The sequence below is a fragment of the Corylus avellana genome, chromosome ca2 (assembly GCF_901000735.1).
Source record: "Corylus avellana chromosome ca2, CavTom2PMs-1.0".
Taxonomy (NCBI): domain Eukaryota; kingdom Viridiplantae; phylum Streptophyta; class Magnoliopsida; order Fagales; family Betulaceae; genus Corylus; species Corylus avellana.
Window position 1 is genome coordinate 28024811 of NC_081542.1, and position 16537 is coordinate 28041347.

The 16537-nt window shown below is 34.6% G+C and overlaps 1 protein-coding gene across 2 annotated transcripts; it reads left to right on the forward strand.

Moving 5' to 3' along the window:
• The first annotated feature begins 2898 nt into the window (after nt 1-2898).
• LOC132170408 (eukaryotic translation initiation factor 6-2) lies at nt 2899-7406 on the forward strand. Of its 2 annotated transcripts, none has more exons than XM_059581388.1 (8): nt 2899-2989; nt 3598-3642; nt 3773-3869; nt 4015-4100; nt 4227-4271; nt 5415-5545; nt 6452-6562; nt 6653-7406. In XM_059581388.1, the coding sequence occupies exons 2-8, from the start codon at nt 3633-3635 to the stop codon at nt 6908-6910; spliced, it is 738 nt and encodes a 245-aa protein (XP_059437371.1). In that variant the 5' UTR covers nt 2899-2989; nt 3598-3632; the 3' UTR covers nt 6911-7406. The 2 variants fall into 2 exon arrangements, with proteins under 2 accessions (XP_059437371.1, XP_059437372.1); XM_059581389.1 differs by having other exon boundaries at nt 2978-3001.
• The last annotated feature ends 9131 nt before the right edge of the window (nt 7407-16537 follow it).

Genomic DNA, 16537 nt, shown 5'->3' on the forward strand with positions numbered 1-16537 from the left:
TAAAATCAAATATCAATTTAATAGAATAAATTGAATGAATTTTCTCTAACTCAATTTCAAGGAAAACTTTGTTATAAGATGTCAGGTATTAATTTTTACATGCCAACCAATAATAAGAGGCTACATGTAGGGGGGAGCAACACATTTAGAGATTTAAAATAATAAAAATTAATTTATATCCAACACCCCTCTAAATACTAAAATATAAATAAATAATTTAAAAACCTATAAATATTAATATATACACTGCCTTGGCGCCTTTTTCCTCTCTTAAACCGACATTTTGAGTCCTTATTGTAGAGGAATTAGAAGTTCTCTTCAACCGCCCTATTGAGTGAACCGTCCATTTTGCTGTTGCTATGAAAATAAATTATAAAATTTAAAACAACAATCATGTGTTCAATCATTCAGATCTTATTTTTGCGTAGTTCGTAAAATTTGAATGACCGTTTATAACCATTCATTTTACATGACTTGTTACTACTAAATAGAACAACTTTAATACTGCGATTGTTAGGTGAATGGTACAAATATTCATGATTTTTCTAGGTTTGATGTTAGTGAGATATTGGAGTAAACTAAAGCTTTATGATTATCTAGATACTTAGATTCAAATATACAATGTGTACATGTATTGATGAATACTATAGGTCTATGATGTGTATGTTAATAACTTAATAATATTATAGTATACCTTCTTTTTTTTTTAACCTCTATGAGTGTTAGATCTGATAACTGTTAGATTGATTAGATCTAATAAATTTCATCACAGGGGTTCATATTTTTCCCAACCCTAAAACATATTTTTAACCCATCTGCTCGATCTGCAATCCCAAGTCCCCAACCCTTATCAAACTCTGTTGGCGGAAAACCCACACCCGCTGCACATCTCGTTCTCTCTCCCCCTGGACCCCTCCTCGTCGAACTGCCATCGCCGTTAACTTCTTCGCCGAGCTGCGTCGTCGCTGTTAAGTATCATCTCGTTCAGGGTTGGTTGCATCATCGCTGTCTCACCTCGTCTCTGGGCTGTTAAGTGAGCGAAGCGTCTCGCAAGCAAGCTCGGGCTCGGCTCGCATAAGCTCGGCTCGTGCTCGACTCGAATATTAAATGAAGCACTTCGTGAACACAAATCCTAGCTCGAATATTAAACGAAGCAAGCTCGGCTCGACTCGGCTAACTCGTGAGCTCGGCTTGTATAAGTCTCGCCTCGCTTATTAAGCTCGGCTGGTATATTTTTTATTAAGTAACAAATAACAATATATAATCAACATTACTCATTTACTCAATAATAACAAATATACTATATACCTTTGTTTTTTTTTTGTTATTTATGTATATGTGTGTATATATATTATATATATAATATATGTATATATTAATATAAAAACATATAAGAAATATATATATATTATCATTAATCATTTTATTATATGATATAATCATATAGTACAACCGCACAAGTTATTGTGTCATTTAATACAAATATTATAATTGGATAGTTTATACTTTGGAAATTGGAATCGTATATATCACATAATCATTAATCATTATATAATCATATGGTATATCTGCATAAATTATTGTGTTATTTAATCAATACATTATAATTATATACTTTATTCTTATAAAACATATATGATGTATCACATGATCTTAGATCTAAGTTAATATTAATATTAATATTAATTGTGAGATAATATGATCATAAAATTTAAGTATGAGTGTACGACCATTAGATCATATGAATTTATTACTTAGAGTTTGAGTATTACTATTAGATTAAATGATTAATAATTAAGTAACTGATGTGTTTCTTATAATTTATACATTATAATTACAATTTACGGTAAGTAAAAACTTAACAATTTAAATTTAAATCATATATCATGAATCGTGATAATGAGAACATATAATATAAGTATATAAGTTATAACAATTAACATTGACCCATTACCCATATAAATTAGATAATGATACAATTATATAACCATATAAGTATATAAATGTTTACATATAAGATACAATATATATTAATATTGACATTATATAATTGACCCGTGTTAAACATTAACATTTTAACATATTAACTAAATAATACTATATGTAATATGATAATAGTGATTAGTGTGTGCGAGTGTGTGACATAAAGCGTTTTATGTTGTAATTTAAAAAATACTTAATCTAAAATAAGAAGAAAAAAAAAATACGCGATTGAAAAAAACACAATTTTTAAAATATTATTAAAATTGAAATAACAAACTGACCCTAAATAATACTACATAACACAGTTTTTATTCCTAATTTCTAAATTTTGAATTTTTTATTGAATTTAATAATTTACTTGAATTTGAATTTGATCTATGGTATATAAGTGTAATCGTAGCTGTCCAAAATGTTTTGATGATCAAATAACCGTTGGATGATATTAATGGATGGCAACTATCAAGCATTTACTAAAAAGAATATATATGGTGTAACAGAGACACCGTAAACTTGCTTTGTTTGATCTAATCTGACGAGTAATATTAAATGTTGAAAACGTATATATGATCAATGGATCATATTAAACAAGCACACCAGATCTAAGTAGACACAGCCACATGGGATAAGTTTTTGGTAAAACGAATCCAACCGTTAATATTTAAAATTTAATTATTTTTCCAAATCCAACGGTTGTAAATTAGAGAACCCAAATTTAACCTAAATCTATCAGATCTCTCCATTCTCTCGACAGGTCTCTCCATTCTCTCGACTCTCCTCTCACAGACTCTCCACCATCCTCCTCGCCTCCTTTCTCTGTTGCCGCTCCTACCACTCTCCCAGTGCCCCCAACAGCATCCACCACCACCACCGCACACCTCGACGCCTGGCTGAAGCTGAACGGCTCGTGCCCGGTTTCCAGGAACTTGCCGCTGCCAACCCCGCTGTCCACGCCGCTCTCGGAGGACGTTTCACTCTCGCAGTACGCCGCAGATCGGAGGCGGAGGAGGTGATAAGATTTGTGGGTTTTTCTTTTCTTTTTGGGTTATTTTTTCTCCGTTTCTTCTTGGGTGGTGGGTGGTTTGGGGTTTTGCCGTTTGATGTGTTTGTTTGGTTGCCCAGAAAATATTGGGCGGATTTCTTAAAGTTAGGCTAATTTTATGGTTGGGATCAATTTTGGGTGGGTCGAGATTCCTTGCCGTTTGATGTGTTTGTTTGGTTGCCCAGAAAATATTGGGCGAATTTCTTAAAGTTAGGCTAATTTTATGGTTGGGACCAATTTTGTTTGGTTGCCCAGAAAATATTGGGCGGATTTCTTAAAGTTAGGCTTAAATTACCAAAAAAAAAAAAAAAAGTAGACGAGCTCGAGCTCGAAATGGGTAACTAGTTCGATCTCGAGCTCGAACAGCAAAGTCAGGCTCGACTCGAGCCTGGCCCAAAAATAAAAGAGCCGAGCCTGGACAGCCAAAGCTCGCCCAAGCTCGGCTCGTTTACACCCCGTCACCTCGTTTCTGGCAACGAGTAACCCATTCAACCTCTTTTAGTTGCAGATAAACAACAATTATTTACGTATTTCCCTCCCTTTTTTTTTGTTTTTTGTTTTTTTTTTAATTGTAGATAAAGTTGGCAGATATCTGATTTGAAGTTTGATCATGGCGACTAGTAAGTTTTCTGCTATTCATGGAGAAAATTATTGAAATTTCTCTTTGTATTATTTATTAGTTTAGTTATTTACAATTACGAGAGAGAGGATGAATTGAATTGAATAGAATATGTAAATACATAAATACAGGACTTCAGTTTGAGAACTCGTGCGAGGTGGGTGTGTTCTCAAAGCTCACCAATGCTTACTGTTTAGTTGCTATTGGTGGTTCCGAAAATTTCTACAGGTTTCCTGTACTTTCGTTTCTTTTTCTCTTTCTAATTTCTAATTTTTTACTTCTTATTATTATTACTGTTTACTCCTCTTTTGATCTATTTATTTATTCGTTGTACAATGAATTCAATGCAAATGCACGTCTTTTGCCTTTACAGTACGTTTGAGTCGGAGTTAGCAGATGCTATCCCTATTGTTAAGACCTCCATTGGCGGTACTCGCATTATTGGACGCCTTTGTGCTGGTACTAATACCCTTTTTCTTGATTTTACTATTTTTCTTTTCTTTTATGGTATTATTTTGCTGTTAGAGAAAGATAGATAGCTGCAGAAAACCTTCATATCACTTTGCTTTCAATTGCCATTTGCAGGAAACAAAAACGGGCTTCTCGTTCCTCACACCACGACTGACCAAGGTTTGTATCATTTTAATTTGTTTCTCATGTTACAAATCATTATCTAAGTTGCACCTGATTATTGGTAATGTTTGCCAATAACTTGGAGTGGGTCATGTATTTGTCTGTTGCTCTTGCTTCTCTCTTCTTCTTCCATGTAAATTCATAGTTTGAAAGTTTGTCATCCTAATTGAGCTAAAGTTGCTAAGTGATCATGATAAATTGAAGTAAAATGTTTAAGCTTTTTTTTTTGCCAAAATATTCTGCAACTTAATATGATGGTTTTTTGATTCATGTACTTCACTGCTTCTGTTTTATTTGGCTTGAAGATGTGTTATATCATCTTCTGATTTTGTGGAGGAAATGCTATTGGCCTTGATTTAAACTGAAAAAATGCAGTGTGTTTGATGGAGACTATTAAAGTTAAAATTGGATGTTCTATGAAGTTTCTCAGACAGTATAAGGTTTTTCTTGAGAGCAATTCTGTAACTTTGGCTAAAGGGAGGGAAATACATAAGATTATAACTTTAATTTATTCATGTGCACTGGTGATGCTAATAAGAGGATGAAGTGGTATTGGCAATGTGTGAATAGTGTGAACATGGAATGATGAGCTTTGTATAGTTTTTCTTTGTTTTTCTGCTTGAACCATGAAAAAGAAATTTTCATGTGTCATAAACATATGGATCTCAGGTTAAATTATATAGAAACATTTTCTTGTAAATTCATTAACAATGGGAAAGAAACTTGTAACTCATCGTAATAATTACAATAAATGGTGCTGTTCAATTCTCCAATTGTACCTCGGAGACATGAGGATGGTCTCCAACAGTTCATGTCCTTCTTTAAGCTGCATGTATCATATTTAATGATATCTTGGACTCTGCATGAGTGGTCCTTCAATCTCCTAGTATTTGGAATATCTATTGTTATGCTCGACAGTGCCTTAAGTTTTGGGGCCAGCATAATTGATCATTTATCTGTTTATTAAGGAAAAAAAAAAGTAGTGAAAAAAGAAACTTTCTCATTTTTTCTTGATTGCTTATTATAAATTCCATTGGAGGTGTAATTACTACAGATCTCATTGTATTTTTCGATATGCACAAGCAATTTATCTACCGACTGACTTACTGAGGTCTTATTGTTTTGTGGCTATTGCTGCAGAACTTCAGCACTTGAGAAACAGTCTACCGGATCAAGTAGTTGTTCAGCGCATTGATGAGAGGCTTTCTGCTCTGGGAAATTGTATAGCGTGCAACGACCACGTTGCTCTCGCGCATACAGATCTTGATAGGGTATCATTGTCTTATATTTAGAGCTGATAATTTTGTAATTTCTGACTTACAGCCCAATCTGAAAAAGAGGCTTTGTGATTGCATTCATTTCATGAACCTCTCCTCCCCCTCCCTCCCCCTTTTCTTGTCTTCATATGTTAATCTCCCTTGCCAAAGTGTTCTTAGAAATTTTGAGCAAGTGACCATAAGTTATCTTTGCATAGACAAACAAACGGAAAATCCAACAGGTTGTAAACCTTAGATACCCTTTGCTTTCCTTTGTTCTGTTTCTGATCAAATTATCTATTGAGAGGTGCTTGATTCTTAAATGACAATTTTGGAAAATTTCTCTGAAAAGCATACAGAATAGATAACATCAAGTGTATTGTAAACTGCGATTAGTTTTATTGCTTTCATTGGTTGTTATAAATCTGTCGAAGTTTGAGGAGGTGATGCATAAGGTTCCTTTGTAGAGGCAACTAAAGTAATTGGATAATATGAAAGAATATGTGGAGTTGAACCCTTAGATACATGCTCATTTTTCCTTGAAGATACCCTAAAAGGTGCCTTGAGAATTTTAATGGGGCAAGGTTTGTTGTGGAAGTTTAGATCCTCTTAGCAACAATTTGGTATAGAATTGTTTAGCATTCATTTTTGTTGGATGGTTGGATTTGGGTTGTTATATCTTAGAATCTTTTAGCAGGTATATTTTGGTTGTATGATTACCAAGGGTTTAGTTATGTGAGCTAGTAGTGTCTTTTGTTAAGAAGCAAGCAATTCTGGGTATTGTAATTTTCTTTTGAGAAGCACAGCTGATGCACCATTCCTTCCACTGAAATCTTGCTCCTTTTTCAGCTGGCACCATTAACCTTGTCAACTTGGAAGTTGGTAAATTATTCAGAATGAATTTGTTTTATTTTTGCGCAGGAAACTGAGGAGATGATCGCTGACGTACTGGGAGTAGAAGTTTTTAGGCAGACAATTGCTGGTAATATTCTTGTGGGCAGCTACTGTGCTTTCTCTAACAGAGGTGGTTTGGTAAGTAAAAATAAATGGCTCTCCTCGAAATGGTGTTTATTGAGGCATCATCCGCTTACTAGTGTCTTCATCAAACACTTGTTGTTGCAGGTCCATCCCCATACTTCCATTGAAGACTTGGATGAACTTTCAACACTTCTCCAGGTCCCTCTGGTGGCTGGGAGTGTGAACCGTGGTAGTGAAGTGATAGCTGCTGGGATGACAGTGAACGATTGGACAGCATTCTGTGGTTCAGATACCACAGCAACAGAACTCTCTGTCATTGAGAGCGTTTTCAAATTGAGGGAAGCCCAGCCTAGTGCAATCGTGGATGAGATGAGGAAATCATTAATTGACAGCTACGTTTGAGGCTTGAAGCACGTACATGTTAATTTTGACTTGTTTGGCAGTTATAATTTATTCTGTTTTCCTGACGTTTCGATCAAGAAGCATGAATTTTGGAATTCTTTCTTTCAATGGTACGAAAGAATGAATTAATTGTATCTGTTAATCTGACAGACAAACACCTCCTACCTCTGTAAATGCTTGTTTGAATCATCGGATGCTCGCCCAAGTTGGGCAGTTTTGTCGCCTATCGAGAGAGATCATTGCTCATTAGTGATGGGTATTGCTGGCCAGCAGCGTTCACCTGGATGTTCCCTAGTGCTAGGAAATGACTTCTACTCAACTCAACTCAACATATTTTTAAGTGTTCATCTCTTAAGTGTTTCTTTTTCTTCTTTTGTTTTTCTTTTAAAAAACAAGTGGATGTGAATGTGCCATATAAACAAAAATGTTTGAAGATTGTGAATGCTGATTATGGATTTTCCATATGTTATGATTTATGATACATGTTTTGATGTGACATGCTGCCAATTTCATTTATCAGATGACCACATGTACTATATGCGATAAATATTTTGTAATTGTAAAATCGACACAAGCTTGTCTTAAGAATTTAACCCTTGCAAGATTAATTTACTCATTTCACATTGATTGAAGTTCAGTGTTTTAAATACTTTTTATTTTTATGTTTTTTTCAAGTGATTTGACATAAAAAATAGCCAAGAATAATAGCATTAGCCTCCAAGTATTGAACTTGCTTCTGATTCTATAGAAGCTACAACCGTCACAACCTTAAACAACACCACATTTAACTAAACTAGGGATTCATTTTCCGCCATTTATGCAACCTTGTCACTTAACACTCAACAATAGTAAATTGTTTTAAGTATTTCAGAAAAAAAAAAAAAAAACCGTAAATTTTTTTAAGCGAGTACGAGTTCACAATTGCTCCCATAACAGACGAGAGGTTTCAAACAACAGATGGAAAATGAGTACAAGCATGGATCCAAAATTTTCAGGGCATTCAAGTCAAGCCACTCACCTTTTCTATGCCTTCAATAGATGAACTCTTCTGCTTCAAAGTAGCTGAGACAGTTCACCCTGTAGCACCACCTCCAGGAAGAAGTTTTGGATTTTATTTTTTATTTTTATTATGTTCCTTGTTACAGACATGGCATCCTGTAATAGAAATAGACTTCAGAACACATCATTAAGTAGCTGCAAGTTCTTTCCACTTCGTTCAAGAGATCCTTACTGGCACCTCTTAAAAGCTTTTGGATCTTTGCAGTCAACAATGAATGCAAAAAATTCGTCCCCCACCAATTTTCTTCACTTGAAACAGCCCAGCTCCAGTACCAACAACAGACTCATGCCTGGGCTATTCTATCATTGTCTGATTGCACTGATTCCATGCTTGCACAGATAATGGCATGCCAAATCACTAAGACCCTTCTCTGTGATTACTAAGTGTGGTTTGAACATCACTATCTGATCATAATGACCTCCCAATCCTCTTCTCTAACCAGTTCCAGCATTTGTTTGGTTTTCAAGAAGAATGATGCGTGGGTTGACAATCTGCTACTACATCTTTGTTAATCATAACTCCATTAACAACTCTTGAATCAGTGGCGGAGCCAGATAATTGTTATTGTAGGGGCCCAACTAAAAATATGATAAACATAATTTGAAATAAAAATTGAGTAATTTATCACACAATATATGTATCACAAGAAAAGATATCTGTAAAATTTCATAGATATGTGCTAAAATTAATATATTAGAAATGTAATATGTCGGCACTAGTACAAAAAGAGAAATACAAAAAGCGTCTAGAACTACAATTTTTAGTCTCTTAGAAAAACAAAATCATTAAGTATCGAATCTAAATTGAAGCTTTCAGCAATTTCCCTTTCAATATAGATAACTAAACTGTTGCAATAAAATCATCTTCCATTTTGTTGCGAAGTCTTGTTTTAACAATTTTCATAGCTAAAAATGCTTATTCGGTAGTTGCTGTAGACACGGTAAGAGTAAAAAAAATACAAATCAATCTATCAATAAGATAGTATGCTTTTGATTTTTTTTGTCTTTGCTAATCCTTGACATAATTCTACATTGAAAAACAAATTTTGTAGTGTCGGATCATTAAGTACATCAAATTCAAAATACCTCAACTGATTTTTCAAATTAATTTTCTCCTGCTCAGAAAAATCAAAAGGATAATACTTCTCCGTAAGACTACATATATCGCCAATTTTAACGGATTTATAAGCATTCTTTGGATTCAAAGTTGAGCTAACTGTCAAAAGTTTCATCGTCTTTTCACCAAACCTACTATCAAGTTCTTGCAATTGAAAGTCTATAGTAGTATTGAATATGTCAAAATGATAATGATGCTCTACTATAATGTGATTCCTTTGATTATAACCTCGGCCTTCAATATAATGAGCACTCAAATCTGGAATGTCAAGTTTCTTGGAGAAAGAGATGACGTTTTCAAGCAAATTATCCAAATTATCATCTCTTAACTTTTGGAAAAGTTCTTTTGTAATAGAAACTAAATGAATAGCATTCAAAATGTCTTGATATTTTTGTTGCAAAGCTTGACAAAGAACATCAGTAATGCTCATGATTTCTTTCATTAAATATAAAAGAAGGGTTAAATTCACTTTACTCCCCTGAAGTTTCAGGAGTTTTTCAATTCGAACCACAATGTTTAAAAATTGGCAATGTATCCCTCTAATGTTTCAAAAATTTTTAATTTGGACCATCCGTTACTAATTTTCTTCTAATTAGACGGAAATCATCCCACGTGCGTCTCATGTGAGATTTTGATGCCCTCTATTCCAATTTTATCATCAATAAAACTTATGAAATTACATAGTTACCTTCATTAAAACCTATGAAATTGAGGATAAGTACATAATTTCATAGGTTTTAATGAGAGCAAAATTAGAATAGAGGGCATCAAAATCCCACGCGAAACGCTCGTGGGATGATTTCTGTCTAATTAGACGAAAATTAGTAACAGACAGTTTGAATTGACAAATTTTAAAACATTAGGGGGGGTACATTGCCAATTTTTAAACATTGTGGTTCGAATTAAAAAACTCCTGAAATTTCAGGGGGTAAAGTGAATTTTTGCCATAAAATAAATATGATTTCAAAGGATATATGCATTTTATAAGCATTATTTGCATCTCTTTATTGAGAGTAAGCGCTTCATTCTCTTCTAATATTTTCAAGCACTTTACAAGTAGCATCAAACATCCTTATTAGGCTACAAATAGAATTAAAATGAGAAACCCAATGAGAATCACCAACTAGCTTCAAAGTGCCAATTTGGTTAGCCCTTTTTCCAGTTTTAAGTTCACCAATAGGTCCAATATATGCAATTTGTGTTGCATGAGAAGCTTGTAACTAGTTCATCATGACATTTACATGAACCGTCAACCACATTGATAATGAAATTCAAATTTGTGAAGAACTCATGAACAAAAATCACTGTAATACTTGGATAAAACACTAGTTTTAAAAGGCTAACAAATTATTACAAGGCAACATAAAACATAGTTTTATAACCCCAAAACCTAAACCCCTTATGAGTAGTCCAACTCCTTCAGCTCTTTTAAGCAAAACCCAAGACACTCACTCTCTGACCAAACGTACGCTAGGGGGACCACCCGAATGTATGCTCTTGACCTAAGTGCGAGCGTACGCTAGGGGGACCACCATGAGCGTTCATTGACCAGTTTTTGAACCATTAGGTAATACGCAAACGTACGCTTGAACCCTTTTATCCATTGTGTAATAGTATACGAATGTTTGCCCCTATAGTATTCGAACGTTTGCTCACAACTCTAAAGAGTAATTTTAACTCATTCTCCACATTTTCAGAAGAGAGCACGCCCCAAGCCCTTATATAAATCCTTCCCTTCGACCCTCAGCCCCTTCTCACACCAAGAAACCCTAACCCTAGAGTGAGGAGTGATTTTGAAGAGAACATACGCTCTTGACCTTTACCTTTGCCTTCATGTTGTTATTACTGTTTTTTTAGTATTACAAGTTTTAAAGATGTTTTGACAAATTCTTGCACCAATTTGATTTCTTTAAAGTTTGCATGTTAGCATGTTTTGTACTTTGCATGTGTCCATTAGGAGTCTAGAATAAGATGTACCATACCCTAAAAGCATAGAACCATGTTTGGAGCTTCTAGCCGAGAGTTTTCACTCTCTGGCCGAACGGTAGCCCACGGGCCCAAGCGTTCGCCTAAAGAGCACAACACACGCCCAGAAACCCGAATGCGCAGGCTTAAGGTTTCGTCGATCCCCTTTCTAACGATAGAACTTATTGTGTCTCTCGGAGAGCTCTCTAGTACTGCATATAACGATGTGTCGTATTTTGTTATAGTAAGGATTTGTGATGTTAGAAGACTCAAGCGAGCGCACGAGGTAAGTAAACACTTACGACTGTTTTCCTTCAAAACGTGCGATATATCAGCTGACTGAACATGCATATGATATGAGCATGCCTATATTTTTGTATAACATGGTAACTGTCTTAATAACTGGTTGATAAGATGCATCGTATGACATGGTACACCAGTACGTTCGGTATAATGGCTATGTGCTTACTATATAAACTTGATTCTATGGTCAAATGTGTGTGTGTGTGTGTGTGGATGTGATATATGAGCCTTTGATACAATGGTTATTTCATAATCGACGCAGCCTTAACTAGCAGGTCACTATAGGACGTACATTATTAGTAGCGTGGGCTATCCAAGGTCGGACTTGATCGGGCTACTAGTGTTATGGACAGTAGCGTACAATGGTCGGGGTATCAACATTATATTACAAGCCCCTCGGGACAGAGCCAACCCTACTGAGAATGGGTAATATCTCGGGTAGATCATATATGATAATTATGACGTAATAAAGCATTAGTTTTCTTCATTAAAACACTTAGGCAATTGCTGCTAGTAGTACACCTCTTTCTTTCAACAAAACAATATTTTTATGGTATATTAACAGAGACAACACCTCTCTCAAATCTTTGTCAAACTGCATGTTTTTTTTTTATTGCACAATAATAACTAGCTCATGTCGTACCCAATTGTAAGATTTACTTGCTAAGTCTTTAGACTTATGTTGTTATTATATCTTGTAGGAAACCTCTTCCGGGTAAGAGAGGGGTGACAAGGTTCGTACTACGGAATTGTTTAAGATAGAGATTTTCACATTGTTACCAGATTTGATCAACTTATTATTTCAACTAGTTGCTTCGTGTCTGAATTTTGAGGATAATATATGCTTCTTTTATGGTTATTAGAATACTCAAATTTATCTCGCATTCCTATACATTAACTCTGATAATGTTTAGTGGGGCAGTTTCCCAGTTAACTACTAGTTAGCTATATTAGGGTAATTGTCAGTAACCCTACTAGACTGGTCAAGGCCAGATTTGGGGGCGTTACAGCCGCATCTCTAGATGTAACAACTAATTGATGAGTGCCAAATATTGTATATTTGGGACCCTTAACTTGTATTTGTTAAACCCTTAGCTTTGTTATTTTTTGATGTTTTTAGGTAGTTTTGGTGTTTTCCAGATTATTGAGAGAAAATTGTGGGTCTTTGGTGTGGAGATTACGAAGAAATTGAAGAAGTGCATCTCTGGAAGTGCGCTCGAGCGTAGGGAGACCGCGATCGAGCACACTCGTGCAATCACCCAGAGCCCTGACGCATGCTCGAGTACACTCGAGCACACCTAGTGTGCGATCCAGCGCACCCGCGCTGATCTGGCAGCGCCAAAGCCCTAGTTTTTTATATTTATAGCATTCTTTACTTTTGTAACACACATTGGGAGGCGCCGTTTAGAGCAAAAAGTCGACCTATTGTCGTTCTTGAGCCCTTGATTCGTTTTTCTTTGTAAGTTTTAGGATTTTTATGATTTCAATTCATATAACTATGAGTTTTGTGATCATGAGAGGCTAAAAACCTTCAATTAAGGTTGAAGATGATAAACAATCATGTTCTTGTCGTTTTATGTATACAATTCGATGTTTAATCAAATTGTTGTTCAAATTCAATTCAATTGCTTGATTAATTTCATTTGATTGAATGTTGTATCTTTTATTCATGCAAAGTTTTATATTCGTTGTGTTTCATCCCATCGAATGATTTGATTGAGACTTATATCCATTGTGATTCGTATATCAAACAGATACAATGGAGGATTTGATCCTAATTAGATATTCGTTGTGATTCATTTAACGGTTGAATTCATCGAATGATTTAATATGCATGTTTATGAATTTTGAACAATGTATAAAGCTTATTGTTTGTCGGTTGTAAGCATAAAATGCAAGAATATGTTGTTTGATTTGGTGAGGTGGATTCGGAAAACCTTAGTGTTTTTCTATTAATTGTTTTTAATCATTTCAATTAGTTTATTTTATTTTACATGACACAATTTGAAATTGCGGAACTAGGTTAAAATAGAGTTAGTTTAAATAGAAAATTAATTTTTGCAACACAACTCCATGTGGTTCGACCTCGCACTTGCACATGCTTTACTACACACGACTTGTGTGCTTGCAAGTTAATATAATTTGCACATCACTAGTGCTAATTGTAATCGATGTGCAAAACAATGAACATAGTATGCGCAAGGACATTCATTAAGAAATAATGCTTGCAATCCTTTCCATTCACCACACATATCCTTGTCCACGAATATTTTGAATATCAAGGCGATAATGAGAAAGAATAGCACATATTCTATTCCTTAGAGTCAATGCCGATGTATCTTTAACATGAACAAGATCAAAGAAGTGTTCTTGTATTTGTCAACAAATCTCAAAACAATAGCCATTTGCTCTCTCTTAGACTCATCCCGTGCCTCATCAAATAATGCAAAATTTAGAGTCTCCAATATCTTCATGAATTTTATCTCGCACTTTATTTGCAATAACTTGTAAAATCTCATTTTGAATTGTATGCGAATTATACTTTGCATATTTTGGAGTATTTTCCAAAAAAACATGCAACTATATCATTATATGATGCCAAAATGTTAATAATCTCAAGAATCTCTATTTTTTGAATCAAGAGTCTCATCATGACCTCTAAAAGCACATCCTTGAAATGCACGCCACCAAACAACATCAATAGAAGTTACTTACTCGATTATTTAGAATTTATTTGGTATTTTGTGCATTCAATACTTTATTGATATGCCATGATTGATTTCGTAAATCCTCACAAGATTTCACAGCATATTATGAGGTCAACAAGCATCCTCCCTAATATGAGTCAAAAAGGCACAATTCTTTCCATTATGAACCCTTTTCCAATTTTTAAATCTTTTGATAGTAAATACATCCCATCCAGGACGTCCAACTGCTTTCATAGTAAAAAGATAACTTGGTAGACAATATGCAGCATCTTTAGAACGAGAATACTCAAACCATGTTGAAAATTGTGTGAACCAAGTGGCTTGAAAGCCACGATGATGCTTTTTTGGTCCAGCAAGTGGATAATTTGACAAAATAATTTGATATAGACCATTTTTCAAATAAGCCCATCTTATTTCATCACGTTGATTGACTAGATAGTCCCACATTGGATGACGTAATCTTGGATCTTGTTCTATAGAAAAAACATCAACTTCTTTAACATTAAGTGTGAAAGATTTAAAATGAATCTCTTGGGTTTTCGCAATTAGAGATTCAGAAGGATGTTCTTCATCTTCAACCTTTGGAGACTTAAGATGACGCTCGTTGATATTTGAAGTTTCAACATTAAAATCTAACTGTTATTACTTTATGAAATACTAGCTTCTTTTTTTTTGAAGAATGAATCGATTTTCATAAACTTTGACATGATTCATGGACCTAAAATTTTCAAGTTAAATTTCAACCCCATAAGAGTTAATCAAAGTTTATCAACAACAACCTAAGCAATCATATATACATAATAGTTTGAATATAAACAATCATATATGGCTTAAATGCTCAATTTTTTTTTTCTATATTTATGAACACTTTATTTTTTATTTTGGAAAAAACAAGGTCGCAAAAGAGCTAAATACTATAAAAGAGAAGAAAAACAAATACCAGTAAAAACGCCACCTAGTATTGCCTCTCTGTGAAGCTTCGTCGAAATCTCAATAAGAGTATGAACTAACGGGCAACCTGTGTTAGAGACAACAATTAGACCTGCAACTATATTTAAAATTTTCAATTTTTTTTTAATTTTTTTTTTTATCAAGAACATATTAAAAAGGCCAAATTAGCTAATTTATTGTGCAACACATTAGTAACTCAAAATAATTTTAGAGCAAAAAAAATTGAAGAAACAAAATAATTAAAAAATTATCTTATAATGCAAAAAATAGAAGCGAAGAACCTATTCATAGTATAAAAAATAAAAATAAAAAATTCAATCTAAGGCTCCGTTTACTTCAACGTAAAATGGTTTCATTCGTAAAATATTTTCAAGAAAGTATTTAGCTATTTCTAATTCTAATTCGTAAAATACCAGTCCCGCCGAGGTCCCGGGCAAGTCCCGGTTAAGTTCCGGTGGGGTCCCGAGCAGGTCCCGGGCAAGTCCCGGTCAGGTCCCGGGCGGGTCCTGGTCAAGTCCCGATCAGGTCCGGTCAAGTCCCGGTGAGGTTCTGGGCGGGTCTTGGCAAGGTCCATTGATTTAAGAATGAGATGCTTATAGTCGGAAAAAGTTTTTGACGTGTCAACCTAACACGTCAAAAACTTTTGACGTGTTAATTAGTTTTTGAAGTGTCAAATGAACACGTCAAAAGTTTTTGACGTGTTAGGTTGATACGTCAAAAACTTTTGACGTGTTAAAATGCAGCACGTCAATAATATTTTTTTTGACGTGTCTAAGTCAAAATGTTTTGACGTGGCAAAAATTAGTTACTGTTTGCCACGTCAAAAAATCTCCTTTTTTTTGTAGTGCCTAGTCCACCAATCCCAACTATGGGAATGACAGAAATGTTCTCTTCTACTTTGGAATCCAATAACAACTCTTTAACTGCCTTCTTTTCACCCTCTCTCCCAATGACTTGTTCCTCATGAACAAAAGAGTGCGTGTCTTCTCTTTTCCTATGCTCAAACTCATGTGTCACTATAAGGTGCTCAGTGAAGCCAAATTTGATCTTATCATATGCAATTTCATCCAGTCTCGCTCTAACTGCCTTGATCATATGACTCATTTTAAGGCCATATACAAGTTGGTTTGATTTGGAAAAGAAGATGCGCACCTGTAAACCACCCATTTGAATCCGATCATATATATTGTGATATTTTTAGAATTTCTGTACCATTGAATAGTTGGGTTTAACATTATAATGAACAAATTGCATGTTGTTGTGAATTTATTCTTTGGAAATGTTGTTGAGGAATTTTAAACTACTCTGGCTTGTGTTGTGATAAATATTTTTATCCAGGTCTGGGATTAATGCTTGAGTCATCTTCTTGTGTTGTGATATATCATATATATACGCACGCGCACACACACACACATATTTATATATATATGAATTTACCTCTTTTGTCATCTTCTTGTCCTGCGTCATCACTTGTCTTTGTAGAAGTTGAGTGGAGAAGTCATCCAACAAGTCGTTGGCGTCGTA